At 41.9% G+C, this 17,999-nt stretch overlaps 1 protein-coding gene across 10 annotated transcripts in view; it reads left to right on the top strand.

Moving 5' to 3' along the window:
• The window catches only part of CHL1 (cell adhesion molecule L1 like), a 290,056-nt gene that overhangs the window by 216,407 nt on the left and 55,650 nt on the right, over nucleotides 1-17,999 (top strand). For all 10 annotated transcript variants that reach the window (XM_073592465.1, XM_073592461.1, XM_073592456.1 and 7 more), the window contains 5 exons: nucleotides 4,242-4,439; nucleotides 7,771-7,841; nucleotides 11,592-11,814; nucleotides 13,374-13,489; nucleotides 16,847-17,051. In XM_073592465.1, coding sequence (XP_073448566.1) covers nucleotides 4,242-4,439; nucleotides 7,771-7,841; nucleotides 11,592-11,814; nucleotides 13,374-13,489; nucleotides 16,847-17,051 — 813 coding nt within the window. The remainder of the gene's footprint in view (nucleotides 1-4,241; nucleotides 4,440-7,770; nucleotides 7,842-11,591; nucleotides 11,815-13,373; nucleotides 13,490-16,846; nucleotides 17,052-17,999) is intronic.

The raw sequence follows: 17,999 nt of genomic DNA, 5'->3' as shown, positions 1-17,999 counted from the left end.
AAACACTCCAAATCTGTCAGATCCTGTGCACAGCCCTCTTCAGATCACCCCTCAATTCGTTTAGTTCCAAATTATTTTTTTAACATATTTAGACAACTTTGTTAATTCGGAAATATCCGAAAATTCAAAATTTCGGAAATTTGAAATACGAAAATCCAAATATAAGAATGAAAATCCAAAAATTCAAAAGAACGAAAATTGGAGCAAAAATTAGAACAAAAATCCGAAAATTCAAAAACCCAAAAACTCGAAAATCTGAAATAGTAACTAACTAATAATAACTTAACTATTACTACCGTATATACTCGAGTATAGGTCAATCTGAATATAAGCCAAGGCCCCTAATTTTCCACAGAAAACTGGGAAAAACGTATTGACCCGAGTATAAGACGAGGGTGAGAAATGCAGCAGCTACTGTAAGTGGAAAAGAGGGTCACAATGCCCATCTGCAGCTGCATGCCTCCCTGTGTCCTGTGCATGTGTCCCTGTGTCCTGTGCATTTGTCCCTGTGTCCTGTGCATGTGTCCCTATGTCCTGTGCATGTGTCCCTGTGTCCTGTGCATGTGTCCCTGTATCCTGTGCATGTGTCCCTGTGTCCTGTGCATGTGTCCCTGTGTCCTGTGCATGTTTTCCTGTGTCCTGTGTCCTGTGCATGTGTCCTGTGCATGTGTCCCTGTGTCCTGTGCATGTGTCCCTGTGTCCTGTACAGCCTGCCTGTGTCCTGTGCATGCCTCCCTGTGGCGATCTGCATCCTCCGTGTGGCGCTCTGCACCGATCAGCGTGTGATAATACCATTCGGCGGCCATTCCACTTTTCAAAGCCCGCGCCTCCTCCTCGTCTGTGATAGGCAGAACGCTCCATTTCCCAGCAGTCAGCGGTCAGCCTATCACGGACATTCGCTCATCCTCATACCACGGACAAAAATGAGAGAATGTCTGTGATAGGCTGTACACTGACTGCTGGGAAATGGAGTGTTCTGCCTATCACAGCCAAGGAGGAGGCACGGCTTTTGAACAATGGAATGGCCGCTGAATGGTATTATCACACGCTGGCCGTCGCCTGTCTGCATGACACGCTGATCATGTAGGCAGACGGCGGTGACTCGGGTATAAGTCGAGGGGGGCACTTTCAGCCTAAAAAAAAGGGCTGCAAATCTCGACTCATACTCGAATGTATACGGTAACTATTAAATTATAGGTATTGGAATTTCCTTTCAAATGTGGCTGTTAGTGAACATAACGAATAGGAATCTATCCAAAGTTACAAATTATTCATAATAACAAATACCATATCTAAACGAATGGAATGTAACAAATTAATAATAATAAATTGATAATGATAATAAAAATGTATTATTATTGTTTATTATTATTTCGTTTCGTTCCATTTGTTTAGATGCGGCATTCTTTATTTCGGATAATTCGTAACAGATAAATTCGTATTCGTTACGTTCACTAACAGCCAAATTTGAAAGGAAATTCCAATACCTATAATTTAATAGTTCGTTATTATTAGTTAGTTATTTATTATTTCTAATTTTTGGATTTTTGAACTTTCGTTCTTTTTAATTTTCTGATTTTCCTTTAATTTCGGATTTCCAAATTTTCGGATTTTTTTAGAATTTCCCAATTTTTTTAATTTTCTAATTTCCGAATTTTCTAATTTCCGAATTTTCGAATTTACAAATTACGAATTTTCAAATTTCCGAATTTAAAATTTTTGAATTTCCCAATTTCAGAATTTTCTAATTTCCCAATTTTCAAATTTCCGAATTCCAAATTTCCGAATTTCTAAATTTACGAATTTTCAAATTCCGAATTTTCGAATTTATGAAATTTTGAATTTACGGAAAAAACAAAAAACAAATGAAACGAAAACGAACAAATTTTTCGGCAGTGCACATGTCTACCCTCTACCTTGACTAAGGCCCTTGTTCCATCTGAAGAAAAACAGCCCAAAAGCATGATGCTGCCACCACCATGCTTCACTGTGGGTATAGTGTTCTTTTGGTAATGCACAGTGTTGTTTTTTGCACCAAACATATCTTTTGGAATTATGGCCAAAAAGTTCAACCTTGGTTTCGTCAGACCGGAACACATTTTCGCACATGCTTTTGGGAGACTTCAGATGTGTTTTTGAAAAATTTAGCCGGGCTTGGATGTTTTTCTTTGTAAGAAAAGGCTTCTGTCTTGCCACTCTACCGCATAGCCCAGACATATGAAGAATACGAGAGATTGTTGTCACATGTACCACACAGCCAGTACTCGCCAGATAGTCCTACAGCTCCTTTAATGTTGCTGTAGGCCTCCGGGCTGCCTCCCTGACCAGTTTTATTCTCGTCTTTTCATCAATTTTGGAGGGACGTCCAGTTCTTGGTAATGTCACTGTTGTGCCATATTTTCTCCACTTGATGGTGACTGTCATCACTGTGTTCCATGGTATATCCAATGCCTTGGACATTCTTTTATACCCTTCTCCTGACTAATACCTTTTAACAATGAGATCCTTCTGATGCTTTGGAAACATTTAACACCCACTTTGGCAATTGCAACTGAGCCTACAACAGAAAAATGCATAGCTGGAGAATACCTTTAGTGTAACCCACATGTCAGAACATTTAGTAGATCCATACTACTAAGTTCTACGAAGTTATGCCTTGTCTTTCCTTGCAAAAGTTAAAGTGGTACTCAAACGCCCCCCCCCCCCATATTTTTTCCCTTTAACCTGTAGTGCCCTTCAAAGCACCCACACAGCAAATCCAGGGTTGTCTCACTGCAATCTGTTGTTTAGGTGCCAAATAGTCGGTCCCGGGCCGCCATCTAGGTCTTCTTCATCTCACTGCTTCTTCCGGGTGCAGTCCGCCATCTCCAATGACCAGTGGCGGTGCGTCCATTAAGGGCGCACGGGCGCCGCCCCCTCTATCCAGCCACCCCCCTCTGTTTATAATGGATAAATTCATGCATTGCATGAATCTATCCATTGCCATTGTAGCCAACCCCTATTCAGGCATCCGGCCCCTTTTCAGACACCAGGCGCCTGAATTCCAGCTGCGGGGGGGTGTTTTTGAAGCACCTGATTAGAGCCATAGGCTCTAATAGGCTTAAAAAAAGGTGAACTGTGAGCGCAAAGCATTGCGCTCGCAGTTCACCCAGGTGTGTTAGAAAAGCAAATGAATATTCGCTTTCCTAACACTGAACCGCCTCTCAGCCAATCAGGTGCGTGGGTCTGTTACCCGTCACCTGATTGGCTGAAACGACAGGCGCTACGATTGGACGCCTATTGGGAGGAGGGGAGGAGATGCACAGAGGACACAGGAGCCACTTTCTGACCTGCTGCAAGGTCCCACCGCTCACCGCCGTCACCTGCCGCCACCAAGACAGGTAAGTGCCGGGCAGACGGAGAGCAAGTGGGGGGGTCACAGTGGCACTATTTGCTGGGCACAGTGAAAGCAATTGATGTGGCACTATTTGATGGGCACAGTAACATCATTTCATGTGGCACTATTTGATGGTCACAGTAACAGCATTTGATGTGGCACTATTTGATGGGGCACAGTGGCAGCATTTGATGGGGCACAGTGGCAGCATTTGATGGGGCACAGTGGCAGCATTTGATGGGGCACAGTGGCAGCATTTGATGGGGCACAGTGGCAGCATTTGATGGGCACAGTGGCTGAAATTGATGGGCGCATTGGCTACGTTTGAAGGCACAGTGGCTGCAATTGAGGGCACAGTGGCTGCGTTTGATGGGCACAGTGGCTGCGTTTGGGCACAGTGAGGCTGCAATTGATGTTTTTTTTCAGAATTTTTCAGTTTGTTTGCACCCCCCCAAAAATTTTTGAGTACCAGCCACCACTGTTGATGACACGTCAGACCAGTCCCTTCCCCCCGGCTTGTTCTCCAGACTGCCCCTGGCCCCTCTGTGTGCCAATCCTGCAGCCTCCTGGAAAATGGGATGTAAGTATACCAGGAGGCTTAAGGACAAGGTATATGTAATTTAGGCCTAGGCTGGAATGGTGGTGGAGGGCGTGAGTAGTCAGCAATGGTAATCTCCATGGTATACTTATCATTATCCTGGTCTAGGTCACTGGCTCACAAACTAGTATAGGAAGACACAACTTTAGGACTTAAAAAAAACAAGTTAACAATGGCAGCTGCCAAAATTCTAGCCTGAGAGATTTGTCAACATTTTGGACAACGGAGAACATAACTTTTTGATAACTACAATCATTCTTCTCACAGAGTTCCTCATCCAATCAGTGAAGAGTACTGAAGAGCCAAGACAATGGGAGGATGAAACCACTGTCCCAGGAAATGTCACCACAGTGCAATTGTATCTCAGTCCTTATTTTAACTACCAGTTCCGTGTGCTTGCTGTAAATGGAATCGGAAAAAGCCCTCCAAGTGTTGCATCTGAGATTTATAGCACACCGCCAGCAGGTAAACATTTTAACTTGCAATTCTCAATGCTATTGCATATTGCTTCTTCTTCAAACTGGAAGTTAGTCAATGTGCAGGCTTGCAGATTAGAGGTGTCAGTGGAGGAATTCAACATCCATGTGATGTTTATGTAAGTGGATCAATATACATTATCGTACCAGTGTTTATGCCATATGCAGACCAACCACCCATCACCCATCCAAATTTCTGTGAACATAGGGTTCATTTTAGATAAACCAATCCTAAGATAATTATTTTTTGTGTGAGATAGGTTGGTTGTGGTATGTCTTAAAGCTGAAGGATAGTCCATAGGCAACAATGAGGACTATGAAGTCAAGCAAGAAGAAAGGGTATGACCATGTGTACCCTGCTATAGTCCATTGGGGTTGTGGTTCATAATTATCAGTGGGCCAATGTTTCTCAGCCTTTGGGCACATATCTGTCTGTCTATAGCTAGCTCCAAAAGACTGAGCCCTATGTACTATCAGGGCAAAGTGACAGGGTCTATTACTAGTCCGCTCCCTACCAATTTATACTCACCTATTTATGGTTCCCCCACTGCTCTGTTGGGACTAATGCAAATACTAATGCAGATATCCAATGTGTCTTATTATGGGGGAATATGTGATCCTCTCCCATAATGCAGTGCTTGGGTCTGACAATTGGCTGCACTGTCACATGAGGTGGAGGATAACCTCATCAATAGAAAATATTAAAGGACTAATGCGCACAACCCAATTCTCACAGGATCAAGGGTAATAAACAAAGAAAAGCTGCCTACATATGAGGTGGCCTCACCCACCCTGCATAAATATCGTATTAAAAGATCAAAGTTATGTGGCGCTAGTCTATGTATATCAATAAAATGCTTCCTAGCTGCTCAATAATAAAACTCTCAATATGCAATAAACGCTTTATCCATTAGGGGGCAGTGAAAGCAACAAGCTGTAAGGTCCTGGTGATTACAACACAATATTAAATATCATCTAGTACCAGTGTACGTGAAAAACGTGACTAAGTGCTAACAACACCCGGTCATACGAAGTAAATAAATGTATGCTCCCTCAAATTGTGTTATCCAATGATGTGAAATGCTCTTCAAAACAATATGTGATGAAAACTAAACTGAAATGTGAAATGCAACACTATCTCACATACAAATGCAACACTATAACATATAATAATGACCGTGATCAAGTGCAAAAACTTGTGACATAAATGCACCAACGTGCATATTGATCCAATTCTAAAAGTGAGTTCCCAGAGTCCAACTCCTCTCCCAAAACAACAACAAATGAATAGAAAAAATATATAAATATAGTACAAAATAGTGAAAATGGTGACAGTAAATAATAATAATAAATAATAAACAAGTCCACAATAATGATGCTTCATGCAATGTGATTCAAAGTGTCCATATAGACGGTTGATATCAGTAGCCCTTAGCGTGACTTAATGCTGGATTCATGCAATAAGACGGACTGGTGCAGCACACAGGTGTTTCCCCCAGCCTCTCACCTCCAGCAGCGGCCCCCAGTGGGCCAAGTCAGGCCAGCGGTTAGTAATCCTCTGTGTGTGATGGTACTCCAGCAGCCGTCCCCCTCTTCCTACAGATGTATCTGGGTCGAGTTCTCTAGCAAATCACCAGCGCTCCCAAAATAACAATGAAGAAGGAGATGCTCCCATAGTGAAGTAATTCCAATACACATTTATTAAAAAGTAGTAACTTACATTAAAATCAAAAGATGTCAGCGAAAATAACAATGAACACACTCTGGCTTCCGGGTACGGCCGTTCCCAGGAAGCGTCGGCACCTGGCTCCTCCTACCCTGACGCGTTGCGTCACACCCACGTGACTTTATCAAAGGGATGACTTTTAATGTAAGTTACTACTTTTTAATAAATGTGTATTGGAATTACTTCACTATGGGAGCATCTCCTTCTTCATTGTTATTTTGGGAGCGCTGGTGATTTGCTAGAGAACTCGACCCAGATACATCTGTAGGAAGAGGGGGACGGCTGCTGGAGTACCATCACACACAGAGGATTACTAACCGCTGGCCTGACTTGGCCCACTGGGGGCCGCTGCTGGAGGTGAGAGGCTGGGGGAAACACCTGTGTGCTGCACCAGTCCGTCTTATTGCATGAATCCAGCATTAAGTCACGCTAAGGGCTACTGATATCAACCGTCTATATGGACACTTTGAATCACATTGCATGAAGCATCATTATTGTGGACTTGTTTATTATTTATTATTATTATTTACTGTCACCATTTTCACTATTTTGTACTATATTTATATATTTTTTCTATTCATTTGTTGTTGTTTTGGGAGAGGAGTTGGACTCTGGGAACTCACTTTTAGAATTGGATCAATATGCACGTTGGTGCATTTATGTCACAAGTTTTTGCACTTGATCACGGTCATTATTATATGTTATAGTGTTGCATTTGTATGTGAGATAGTGTTGCATTTCACATTTCAGTTTAGTTTTCATCACATATTGTTTTGAAGAGCATTTCACATCATTGGATAACACAATTTGAGGGAGCATACATTTATTTACTTCGTATGACCGGGTGTTGTTAGCACTTAGTCACGTTTTTCACGTACACTGGTACTAGATGATATTTAATATTGTGTTGTAATCACCAGGACCTTACAGCTTGTTGCTTTCACTGCCCCCTAATGGATAAAGCGTTTATTGCATATTGAGAGTTTTATTATTGAGCAGCTAGGAAGCATTTTATTGATATACATAGACTAGCGCCACATAACTTTGATCTTTTAATAACCTCATCAATGCTATGACACCAATGCTATGACACCATCCAACATGGAGCTTAGACAGTTTTTGACTCCCAGAGGGGCAAGGGAGCATGAGAAAAATGAGTATGGTTGGGTTGGGGGTGGACTAGCAAGAGAAGGTCATTCTATCTTGAATGAGCAAAGAGTTTCTTCAAGGCTGACCAAGCATCTCCCAGCAGTCATCAAAGTGCCAAGCACTTTCATTGATATACAGATGATTAATAGAGGAAACATACAGAAATCTATATATGAAATATAGTACTCTAAATATAGACCTGCAAGCAAAGCAAAAAGTTATGTCAAAATTACTTTCAGATAAATGGCTGCTTAACAACTACAATTTTCTACTTATTGAAAATACTCACAGAAATTGAAAAATACAGACAAAATAGTAAAGAAATAACCTAACCAACCAACATCTTTAGTACACAATTAGTGATATACAGTATACTTCATATCATACTTCTAGACATTATAATCAAAATGGATTAAGCAGTACTTTTGATTTGTTTATATTCCAGCCCCTGACAAGAATCCGGATGTAGTATACTTTAACGCCAACAGTCCTGATGAAATGACTGTGAGGTGGGAGGTAAGATCTTATGGTGGTGCTAAATAGGGCTACAAATTGCAACATGCATTGACACTCAGCATATATTAGTGTCTTTCCAGCAGTTAAAGCTGAACGCCAAGAACAGCTAAGTACACAGATGAAATACAATGCTGTGAAAGAGTATATGCCCCCTTTCTGATTTTTTATTTCTTTGCACATTTGTCACACTTAAATGACTCAGATCATCAAACAAATTTTATTATTACACAAAGATAACCCGAGTAAATACAAAATGCAGTTTTTAAATGATTGTTTCATTTATTAAGGCAGAAAAGCTGTCCAAACCTGCCTGGCTTTATGTGAAAAAGTAATTGCCCCCTAAACCTAATAACTGGTTGTGCCACCCTTGGCGGCAACAACTGCAATCAAGCGTTTGCAATAACTGGCAATGAGTCTTTCACATTGCTGTGGAGCAATTTTGGACCACTCTTCTTTCCAGAATTGTTTTAACTCAGGCACATTGGAGGGTTTTCGAGCATGAACGGCCTGTGTAAGGTCATGATACAGCATTTCAATTGGATTTAAGTCAGGCCTTTGACTAGGCCACTCCAAAACCTAGATTTTGCTGTGTTTGAACCATTTGGAGGTGGACTTGCTGTTGTGTTTGGGATCATTGTCCTGCTGCATAACCCAAGTGCACTCGAGCATGAGGTCACAAACTGATGGCAGGACATTCTCCTTTAGGATTTTCTGGTAGAGCTCAGAATTCATGGTTCCATCAATTATGGTAAGTCGTCCAGGTCCTGAAGCTGCAAAGCATCCCCAAACCATCACGCTACCACCATGTCTGACTGTTGGTATGATGTTCTTGTTATGAAATGCTGTATTCATTTTATGCCAGATGTGACGGGACGTCCACCTACCAAAAAGTTTAATTTCTGTCTCATCAGTCCACAGAATATTTGCCTAAAAGTCTTAGGGATAATCAAGATGTTTTTTGGTAAATGTGAGATGATCCTATGTGTTCTTTTTGGTCAGCAGTGAATTTGGCCTTGGAACTCTCCCATTGGTGACATTTTTGCCCAGTCTCTTTCTTATTGTTGAATCATGAACACTGATCTTACCTGAGGCGAGTGAGGCCTGCAGTTCTTTAGATGTTGTTCTGGGTTCTTTTATGAGCTCCTGGATGAGTCCTTGTTATGCTCTTGGAGTAATTTTTGTAGGCCGGCCACTCCTGGGAAGGTTAACCACTGTTCCAAGTTATCTCCATTTGTGGATAAGGGTTCTCCCCATGGTTCACTGGAGTTCCAAAGCCTTAGAAATGGCTTTGAAACCCTTCCTAGACCGATACATGTTTGTTTCTAATCTGTTCTTGAATTTTTTTAGATTGTGGTATGATGTGTGACTTTTTGTGATCTGTTAGCGTGCTTCACTTTGTCAAATCGCTTCTATTCATGTAATTTCTTGATTCAACAGGTCTGGCAGTAATCAGGCCTGGGTGTGGCAAGTGAAATTTAACTCAGCTTTCCAAAAAATGTGGTTAATCACAGTTCATTCATGATTCAACATGGGAGGGGGCAATTACTTTTTCACATAGGGCCAGGCAGGTTTGAACAGCTTTTTTCCCTTAATAAATGAACTAATAATTTAAAAACTGCATCTTGGATTTACCCAGACTATTTTTGTGCAATATTAAAATTTGTTTGATGATCTGAATCATTTAAGTGTAAGAAATATGCAAAAAAAAATAAAAATAAATAGGAAGGGGGCAAATACTTTTTCACAGCACTGTATATATGTAGCACCCTCTACCCTCTAGGTAGGTGCTAGAGTTGAGATTTTTGGTGAATGCAGGTAAATTTAGGCAGGCCTAGCTGGAAGCTAGGCCTGTCCATTTTTATTTGTGTGGGCTGGGAGTGGCCTAGAGTAGGCTGGTGACTCACAGATAGCATCACTTCTCAGTTACCTCCCTCTGGCTTAGAGAATTCTAAAAGAGGGGAGGGGAAGAGGGGTAGCGCAGCCTGGGGTGTTCTAAGGAGCCCTGACAAATCCCCAACTTGGATTGGTAGGGGGTAGGCCTCCTTAAATACCTAGAGTCAGCCCAGCTGGGAAGGAGTTGTTGGGTGGAAGAACTGAGGATGGAGTGCTAGGCTGTCGGGGCCTTTGAGGGCGCCCCATTCTAGGGGGGATGACCTTTTGCCTGGGACTCGGGTGGAAGAAGGATCCCTTCAAGACTGCATAAAGGATCTGGACAGGAGGCACAGAGAGGAGTTGGAGAGGACAGCAGGAGCTAGTGCTGCCGGCAAGTCTTCAGGAGGGAACTACCGGTGTGTGAGCAGCCAGGAGGGCTGGTGAGTGAGTGGAGAGGTATGCCAGAGAGGACTGAGAGGCAACAGTCAGAGCTGGGTGTGGAACCAGTGAGGATTCCAATGTCCCAGGCAGTGGAGTCAGGCAGCTGTGGCCAGAAGGGCTGGTGAGGCCTGAAGAGGGATTGCTGGTAGCAGTAGTCCCCCATAGAACAGCTAGCACTAAAGACTTTCTATTTTTGCTACACATGAAGGGACCTGCGGTCCCTGCCTACAAATGGCGACTGCTAGGGCTTGACTGAGTCAGTGTTGGACCTAACCATGTGCTAGCTGTGCCTGGAGTCAAGTGTTGTGCAGGAGAGAGAGTGAAGTGTCATGTACAATGAGTGTACGTAGTTCTGTACCAAATTGACTGTTCTATAATTCTACTGGGCATCCCATATATTCCCATCCCTATCCAAGTTCAAATACCTCAATAATAATACAAAAAACAAGCATATGGACTGTCCATTGATATAAGGTGATTGGGAAGTGAATTTCGGGCTGGGCAGACAGGTGGGCCACAACTTTCAGCAGCCCTTACGGGGGTACCACTACATATAGAAGAGAGTTGTTTTACCTGTTAAAGGATTTAAATGTCTGCCCATCCAGTCCTGAGAATTACACAGCTCTGCCACACAATACAGCCCTGTCTAGCAGGTCATGAAACCTGATTTTTAATACAGTTAAGTAACACTTAGAGATCTTGCCCCTCCCTCCCCCAGCCTGTGACTGGACGGTGAAAGGAGAAGCAGCAGACTGATGGGCTCATCTGCTACTCTTTTGCCCCCTACTATAAGCATGCTCCTATACTGCAGCACAACTGGTTAGCTCATTGTGCTGTTTTCCCTCCTCTTTCTGAATGCTGTTATACCGGGGATAAGTCAAATTCAGGTACTTTTGCATTGCTCTCATTATAAAAATACATTAAAACATGTATAAATGACTATCAAGCTGCATTAATTTTGGCCTCTAAGGGATCATTCACATGGGTAGCCAGCAGATAATAACCCCTAACTACCAACCACCCACCTCAACACAGAATAGCAGGGCTGTACACATGCCACTGCAAATTTAAATGGCATGTTGCATTCGGCAGGTGGTTCTGCTGCCAAACACAACCCATTCAAGTGAATGAAGCTGCACCACAGCCATATGCAATCCTTGGTATGTGGCTGCAGCATAGTGGGTTGCCGTAATGAAGGTTAAAACAGGCCCAGAGATGGTGGCATATGGCCTCCTCACAGCCTGTCAAGCACATGCTGAAAAGTGATCCACTGCAAATCAGTTTTCAGAGGGACAGCAATAACAATCACAACTATTGAGCCCTTTGCGTTCAGCTTTAGTGTTTTCTGTTGATATGTGATGTTCACTTTTTGTTCTGACATACAGCTTAACATCTGTCTACAGCTCTGCAATCTGCTTTTCTTATTGGTTGTTTTAGCCTCTAAATTCTGATGAACATAACGGACCCGGAATGGAGTACCAAGTCAGTTGGCGTCTGAAGGGAGTGGAGACAGAATGGCATCAAAGAAAAGTGAAACATTCCCAATTCAATATAAAGAACACACCAGCATTTGTCCCATATCAGATATACATCCAAGCTGTCAATAATATTGGAAGTGGCCCTGAACCTGAAATTCATACTGCGTATTCAGGAGAGGACAGTGAGTTTCGCCCAATAAGCTTAAAAATATTGCTCTAAATTATACTAGATAATTATACACCGGTGCCATTTTATTACTTGCCAGGATTCTTATGATAGTTATGGGCTTTCTTTCAGTTGCAGTTGATTCAGCCATGCCTGGTATTTTATGCACTTCCAACCTCCTATACCAATATTCATACAAATGAATTGTAAGCCAACAGCTCTTCTGCTTCCAATGCTTTCACTTTTATGAAGGAACACAAAATAAAAAATAGCTGCTATAGTTCGCCAAAGTAGAGCAAATGTGGGCAGCACAGCATGGAGTTTGCATGTTCTCTTCATGTGCTGCGTGGGTTTCCTCCCACATTTCAAAGACATGCTGATAGGTAAATTGGCCTTAGTATGTATGTGCATGTAAGCACAGGAGGTGGGGACCATGAATTTTAAGCTACGATCTTTGTAAAGCACTGTTTAGCGCTAAATGTCTGTAATACATAAATTAAATGGCAGTTTGGGATGCAGATTAAATTGTATACAATGTAGGTCAGGACTGAAATCCTTGGCACCACAGGTAGGACCATCTCAAAAGTACCTAATGCTGACGTTAAAGGAAACCTGTAGCAGGGAATTATATGTAGCACTTCTCCCATAGGAGCCGCAGGATTACTGTCCAGGTCTTCCCACACTTCTGCCCCACAGCCAAGCACACAGCAGGCTCATTCACTCTTTCTTCAAGCACCAGTCTAGGGGATGTAGTTTTTGTGTTTTTGTTTTTTTTTTTAGAACTTGGATAGATTGACACAGACAGCTGTACAGCAGGAGCCAATGGCTACTGCTGCTATTAATCTGTCCAATGAGGATGGAGACAGTGGCTGGAGTCGCTGGGCTCTTGCACATCATTGGATCAGGCTCCGGTAAGAAAAAGGGGGTGCTCTGGGGGCAGCTGCAGCACAAAATGTTTTTCATCTTAATGCATAGAATGTATTAAGGTGAAAAACCTGGAGACTTTACAACACCTTTAAAGTATTGATGTTGATGTAAGTAATCTGGTTCTCAAGCGGGTAGCTTTTACACCCCAGAGGACCTTCACAGTCTCCTTGCTTGTTGTGTAATGTAACAAAAATGTAAACTGGAGTGAAGCACCACTGCTAATAGGTTCAGATATGACTTTACTCCAATAAAAGTCAGAGGGACAATCCAAAGAGTATCCAACGTGTTTCGGGGTCCAAAAACATCCCCTTCATCAGAGCTTATGATTGAAAACAACGTTAATGGACTAGATATGAACTGGACCTTACCTGTATTTATCCCAGTGGGATTACAAGCACAGGTAAGCAGCTCATTTGGCAGCTGAGAGGCATTGGCTGAGTGTTCAGATTTTATCCTTTAGCTTTATAATAGGTAAAGTCTTCCATTTTATGTGATTATACTGTATCTGGGGAAATGCTCCCAGTGATAATATGATGTTTGTTTTTCCCTTATAAACTCCCACAAAATGGTACTATCTAGTATATCTCTATCACAGCAAACACTTGTACAGAAAAAAGCATCTATTGTGTTCACTTTTTGTCCACACAGATCCTGATGCAGCTCCATTTAATGTGTCAGTGAGCATGGTAAATCAGTCTATAGTTAACGTGACCTGGATGGAAATCTCTCAGGACAGAGTACGAGGACATCTGGCAGGTTACAAGGTAACATAGGGAACAGAGCACGTGAAGAAAGTGGGGTCACACCCCCATATTGAATATTGTAAATAAAGATATACTTCTTGTGTAGAAAGAATAATCTTATACCAGCATTTTTAACATTCCTATGTTACTATTTTATTGTGCTCATGTTGCTCATGTCCATTGGAGACATATTGCTTTTATTATTACTATAATAAACTTTTTTTCATTTAAATTCAATTTATATTTTTATAGTGTTCTCCATGGGAAATCAAAGCGCTTAGGAGATGAGACTTGGTAACACTCAGTAAACATGAAGCACATTTGTAGGCTTTTATGGTAAAGAGTAGAAAATCACTTGAATGTACATTCTCCTATGAAAACTACCCATTTCTTGCATATTCAGAAGAACGTCATTCAAATTATTAAGTCTAATAACTTTTATTCGTGAGATTTTAAGGTACAACATGCCAAACAGCAGCATATTACCAAGCTGTTGTATCTGAAACAGCATACAGGACAGGCAATCAAAGAAAACATGTCTGTCAATAAAGTATGCAGTAAACATAAACCAACATTTGTAGAGTAAGTGCCATGGCACATTCAAAAGACCCCTGTGGAGAACAAAGGGCAAAGAAAGACCGTGGGTATTAGATCGCGGTGAGGCAACTACGAAGTCATGTTCTATAGGAAGGCAATTGAAAATCGTAATATGAAAAAAGAAAAGGGAGAGGACATTTTAGCCGAATTATCGTATACTGAGACATTTTATCATATAATATACCAGGGGTCTTCAAACTGCGGCCCTCCAGGTGTTCAGGAACTACAATTCCCATCATGCCTAGTCATGTCTGTGAATGTCAGAGTTTTACAATGCCTCATGGGATGTGTAGTTCTGCAACAGCTGGAGGGCCGTAGTTTGAGGATCCCTGTTAACTATACCATGCTATCAGCACTCTGACGTGATTTTGTTTTTCAATGCTGGTACTGTTTGTGACTGTGGTTGTTCAAAACTACCTCTAATTGGGGAATTAACTAAGCTTCCTACATTATTATAGTGGTGCAGGAAACTGTTGGGAATGGCATGTGTCACATTACCTAAGCAGATAGACCTGTTTCAGTAGACAATTCACATCATTCTCTCTGCTTGTGCAGTGATTAAACTACACGAGCAAGACAGAGATACCCTCTAGTAGTTTGGGGACTATTATGAGCGAAAAGAACTCTGAAAAACATAAATAAAAAAGTACAAAGTTTATTATATATCAATATAAGAACATTATAAAAGGGGATGGCTTCTACATATGTATGTATAGGCAGCTTAAGCACGAGTCTGCCAAAACCTTCCAAACACACATTTTGTTGATTGATATATTGATATGTAAAGAAATTTGTACTTTTTTCTTTTTGTTTTTCAAAGTTTTTTTTGTCTGAAGTGCCCATAATAGTTCCCACACTACTGAAGGGTATCTCTATCTTGTCTGCATTGGGATGATAGCACTCTCTCAGCTCCCCAACATACACATTTTAAACTACACAAGCAGAGCATGCAGGGTTGACAGCCCTCCTCCTCTCTCCAACTCTGAGCTGAGTGGGGGACGGGGACAGGCACAGAGATCAGAGCTTGCGGTTCTAGCTTTTTTGTTCTCTGTGCCATGAGTGTCACAGCAGAATAAAGAACTGACTGCTCCTAATTAACAAAGGGGCTATTTCCCCTTTTGTTAGAAGCAGCGTCTGCTCCATTTTTTATGTTTGGGATAGTGATGCAAGCATTATGCTTGCACCACTCATTGTTCATTCTCCCAAAGGCTTATTCAATAAGGCTTTAAAGTGGCTGTTAAGCCACTAGAGTATAAGCATGCCATCCTATCTGTTAAATAACATTATGTGTCCCTGTGCCTGTGCTGTATAAAAAAAAAATGCAGATTATACCTTATATCAAAGCGTCTCCCTGCACTCACGTGACTCCTCGGCTCTCTCCTCTCCCTCTCTCAACTATAGTGTGCGGGGCCAAGAACTCCCACTGACATCAGCTGGGGAGGAGAGAGGAGAGAGGCAAGAGAGCCGAGGAGTCACGTGAGCACCGGGAGGCGCTCTGATATAGGTCGAAATCGGCATCTTTTTATACAGCGCAGGCACAGGAACACATAATGTTATTTAATAGAGGGGGTGGCATGCTTATACTATAGATATGATAGCAGCAGGAGGGGAGGCTCGTGGAGTGGACAGAGCTGACAGACAGGGAGGGGAGGGGGGAGGAGGACAGAGGTGGACACAGGAGAGCAGAGAGCAGAGCTGCGGATGATAGAGGCACGTAAACTGACCACAGTGTCAAGGCTCAGCAGCCATGATAAACCGTGGTCTGTTTACAGAGGGGAGGGCGTAGCCAGGCAGGATCAGCCAGGTATTACAGGTGATATGGGGGGCCAAATTACACAGCACAAGCACCGTGCTGTTATTCATGCTTTAAGGGAACAGGATCCATTTTTATTAGGGTAACAAACACTTTAAGTGGTTCTAAAGGTAGAAGGTTTTTTACCTGAATGCATTCTTTGCATTAAGATGAAAAAACTTCTGTGTGCAGCTCCCCCATTATACTTGACGCAAATCTCGATCCAGCACTGTGCCCAAGAGCAGTGGCTCCCTCCACTCTTTCTCTCCTCACTAGACATCCAGGCAGCAGTGGGAGCTATTGACTCCTGTTGCTGTCAATCACAGCCTGTGGGGAGAGAAGTTGGTGGGTAGGCACACATAGGTGGTTGAACCGTGTTTTACCACCACTTCCCACACTCCACACCAAAGTTTTAAAGGCAGCCAGACAGGGTTGTATACTTGCCGTGGCCTCCAAACACAACCCATTCAAATGAATGGGCCCCTGCAACAACTGCACTGCATCTGCGTTACATGTGGTAGTGGCACAATGGTGAGGACATTCAGGGGTTAAAACAGGTGGCTAGAAGGCAACATAATGCATGCCACACACCTGTCAATCATCCTCTGAAAAGTGATGTACGGTGAATCGCTCTCTCCAGGGGGAAATGCTAATGTAATCTCTTTATGTAATGAGCCCTTCAAGAAATTTACCCTCACATTCTGTCTTGCTGACAGCAAGTCTCACTACACAGAAAGTGAAGGAAAATCTGCAACAATAATGCAATAACAATCTGATAAGGGTTCTAGCCTTTTCTATTCTAATAAATGCAATGTGTACTGCTCTGTGTGTCCACTTGTAGGTGTGGCAAGAGACTTTCAGTGTGTATTTTGCATGCTATATAAACAGCAAAAATCTGCTTCCATTGAAGGTCAGCAATGCTGTCTTCAACATTTGGTTACATTGTTTAAAATAATATTCTAAGCTATCCATTGTATCTTTTTGTGCAGATAATTTACTGGAGAGTGAAAAGTCTCCAGGATGGAAAAACCCACAATGGCCAGCGCCACGTTCTCTCATTTCCTGGCAGGAGAAACTGGGCTATAGTTCCGAAACTTCACCCATTCAGTGAATATCAGCTATGTGTAGCAGCCTATAATACAAAGGGAGATGGCCCTGAGAGTTCCACAGTAACATTTCAAACACCAGAAGGAGGTAAGCCGAAAAAGTTTAACCAGTAGCGGTTGGTGGGCTTGTAATTCAGGAAGAAAAGTTTTGTCAGCCAAGGCTTTTAGTAACAAGAGAACTAGGTGTAGATTGTATTTTTCTATATAAATAAATGTTTTACTTTTTTTCTAAAGTTCTGCTTAACAGGTTACATTTTATAATGGAGGGGCAGAGCAGAGGGCGGTGATTGACAGTCACTGCTCAGTGGAGACCGAGAACCGAGCGATCAGCAGTCATGTGATCACTCACTTCTCCTTTAACCACTTGCTTACTAGGCACTTAAACCCCCCTCCTATCCAGACCAATTTTCAGCTTTCAGTGCTCTCACACTTTGAATGACAATTACTCAGTCATGCAACACTGTACCCAAATGATTTTTTTGTCCTTTTTTTCATACAAATAGAGCTTTATTTTGGTGGTATTTGATCACCTCTGGGTTTTTTATTTTTTGCGCTATAAATGAAAAAAGACCGAAAATTTTGAAAAAAATCGCATTTTTCCTAATTTCTGTGATAAAATTTTGCAATTTCGTAATTTTTCTTCATAAATTTTGGCCACAATTTATACTGCTACATATCTTTGGTAAAAATAACCAAAAATTTGTGGAAATTATTTGGTCTGTGTGAAAGTTTTAGAGTCTACAAGCTATGGTGCAAATCATAAAAAATTATCACATCTGATACTGGTGGCCTATCTCATTTCCTGAGACCCTAACAAGCCAGGAAAGTACAAATGCCCCCCAAATAACCCCTTTTTGGAAAGTAGACATTTTAATGTATTTAGTTAGAGGCATGGTCAGTTATTTGAAGTTGTATTTTTTTCCCACAATTCTTTGCAAAATTGAGATTTTTTTTTCCCACAAAATTGTCATTGTAATAGCTTATTTCTCTCACATGTGTATACCACAAATGACACCCCAAAATACATTCTGCTACT

This window comes from Aquarana catesbeiana, linkage group LG07, assembly GCF_042186555.1.
Source record: "Aquarana catesbeiana isolate 2022-GZ linkage group LG07, ASM4218655v1, whole genome shotgun sequence".
NCBI classification, from domain to species: Eukaryota; Metazoa; Chordata; class Amphibia; order Anura; family Ranidae; genus Aquarana; species Aquarana catesbeiana.
The sequence above is the reverse complement of the archived record's forward strand: the minus strand, read 5'-3'. Positions and strand labels throughout refer to the sequence as shown.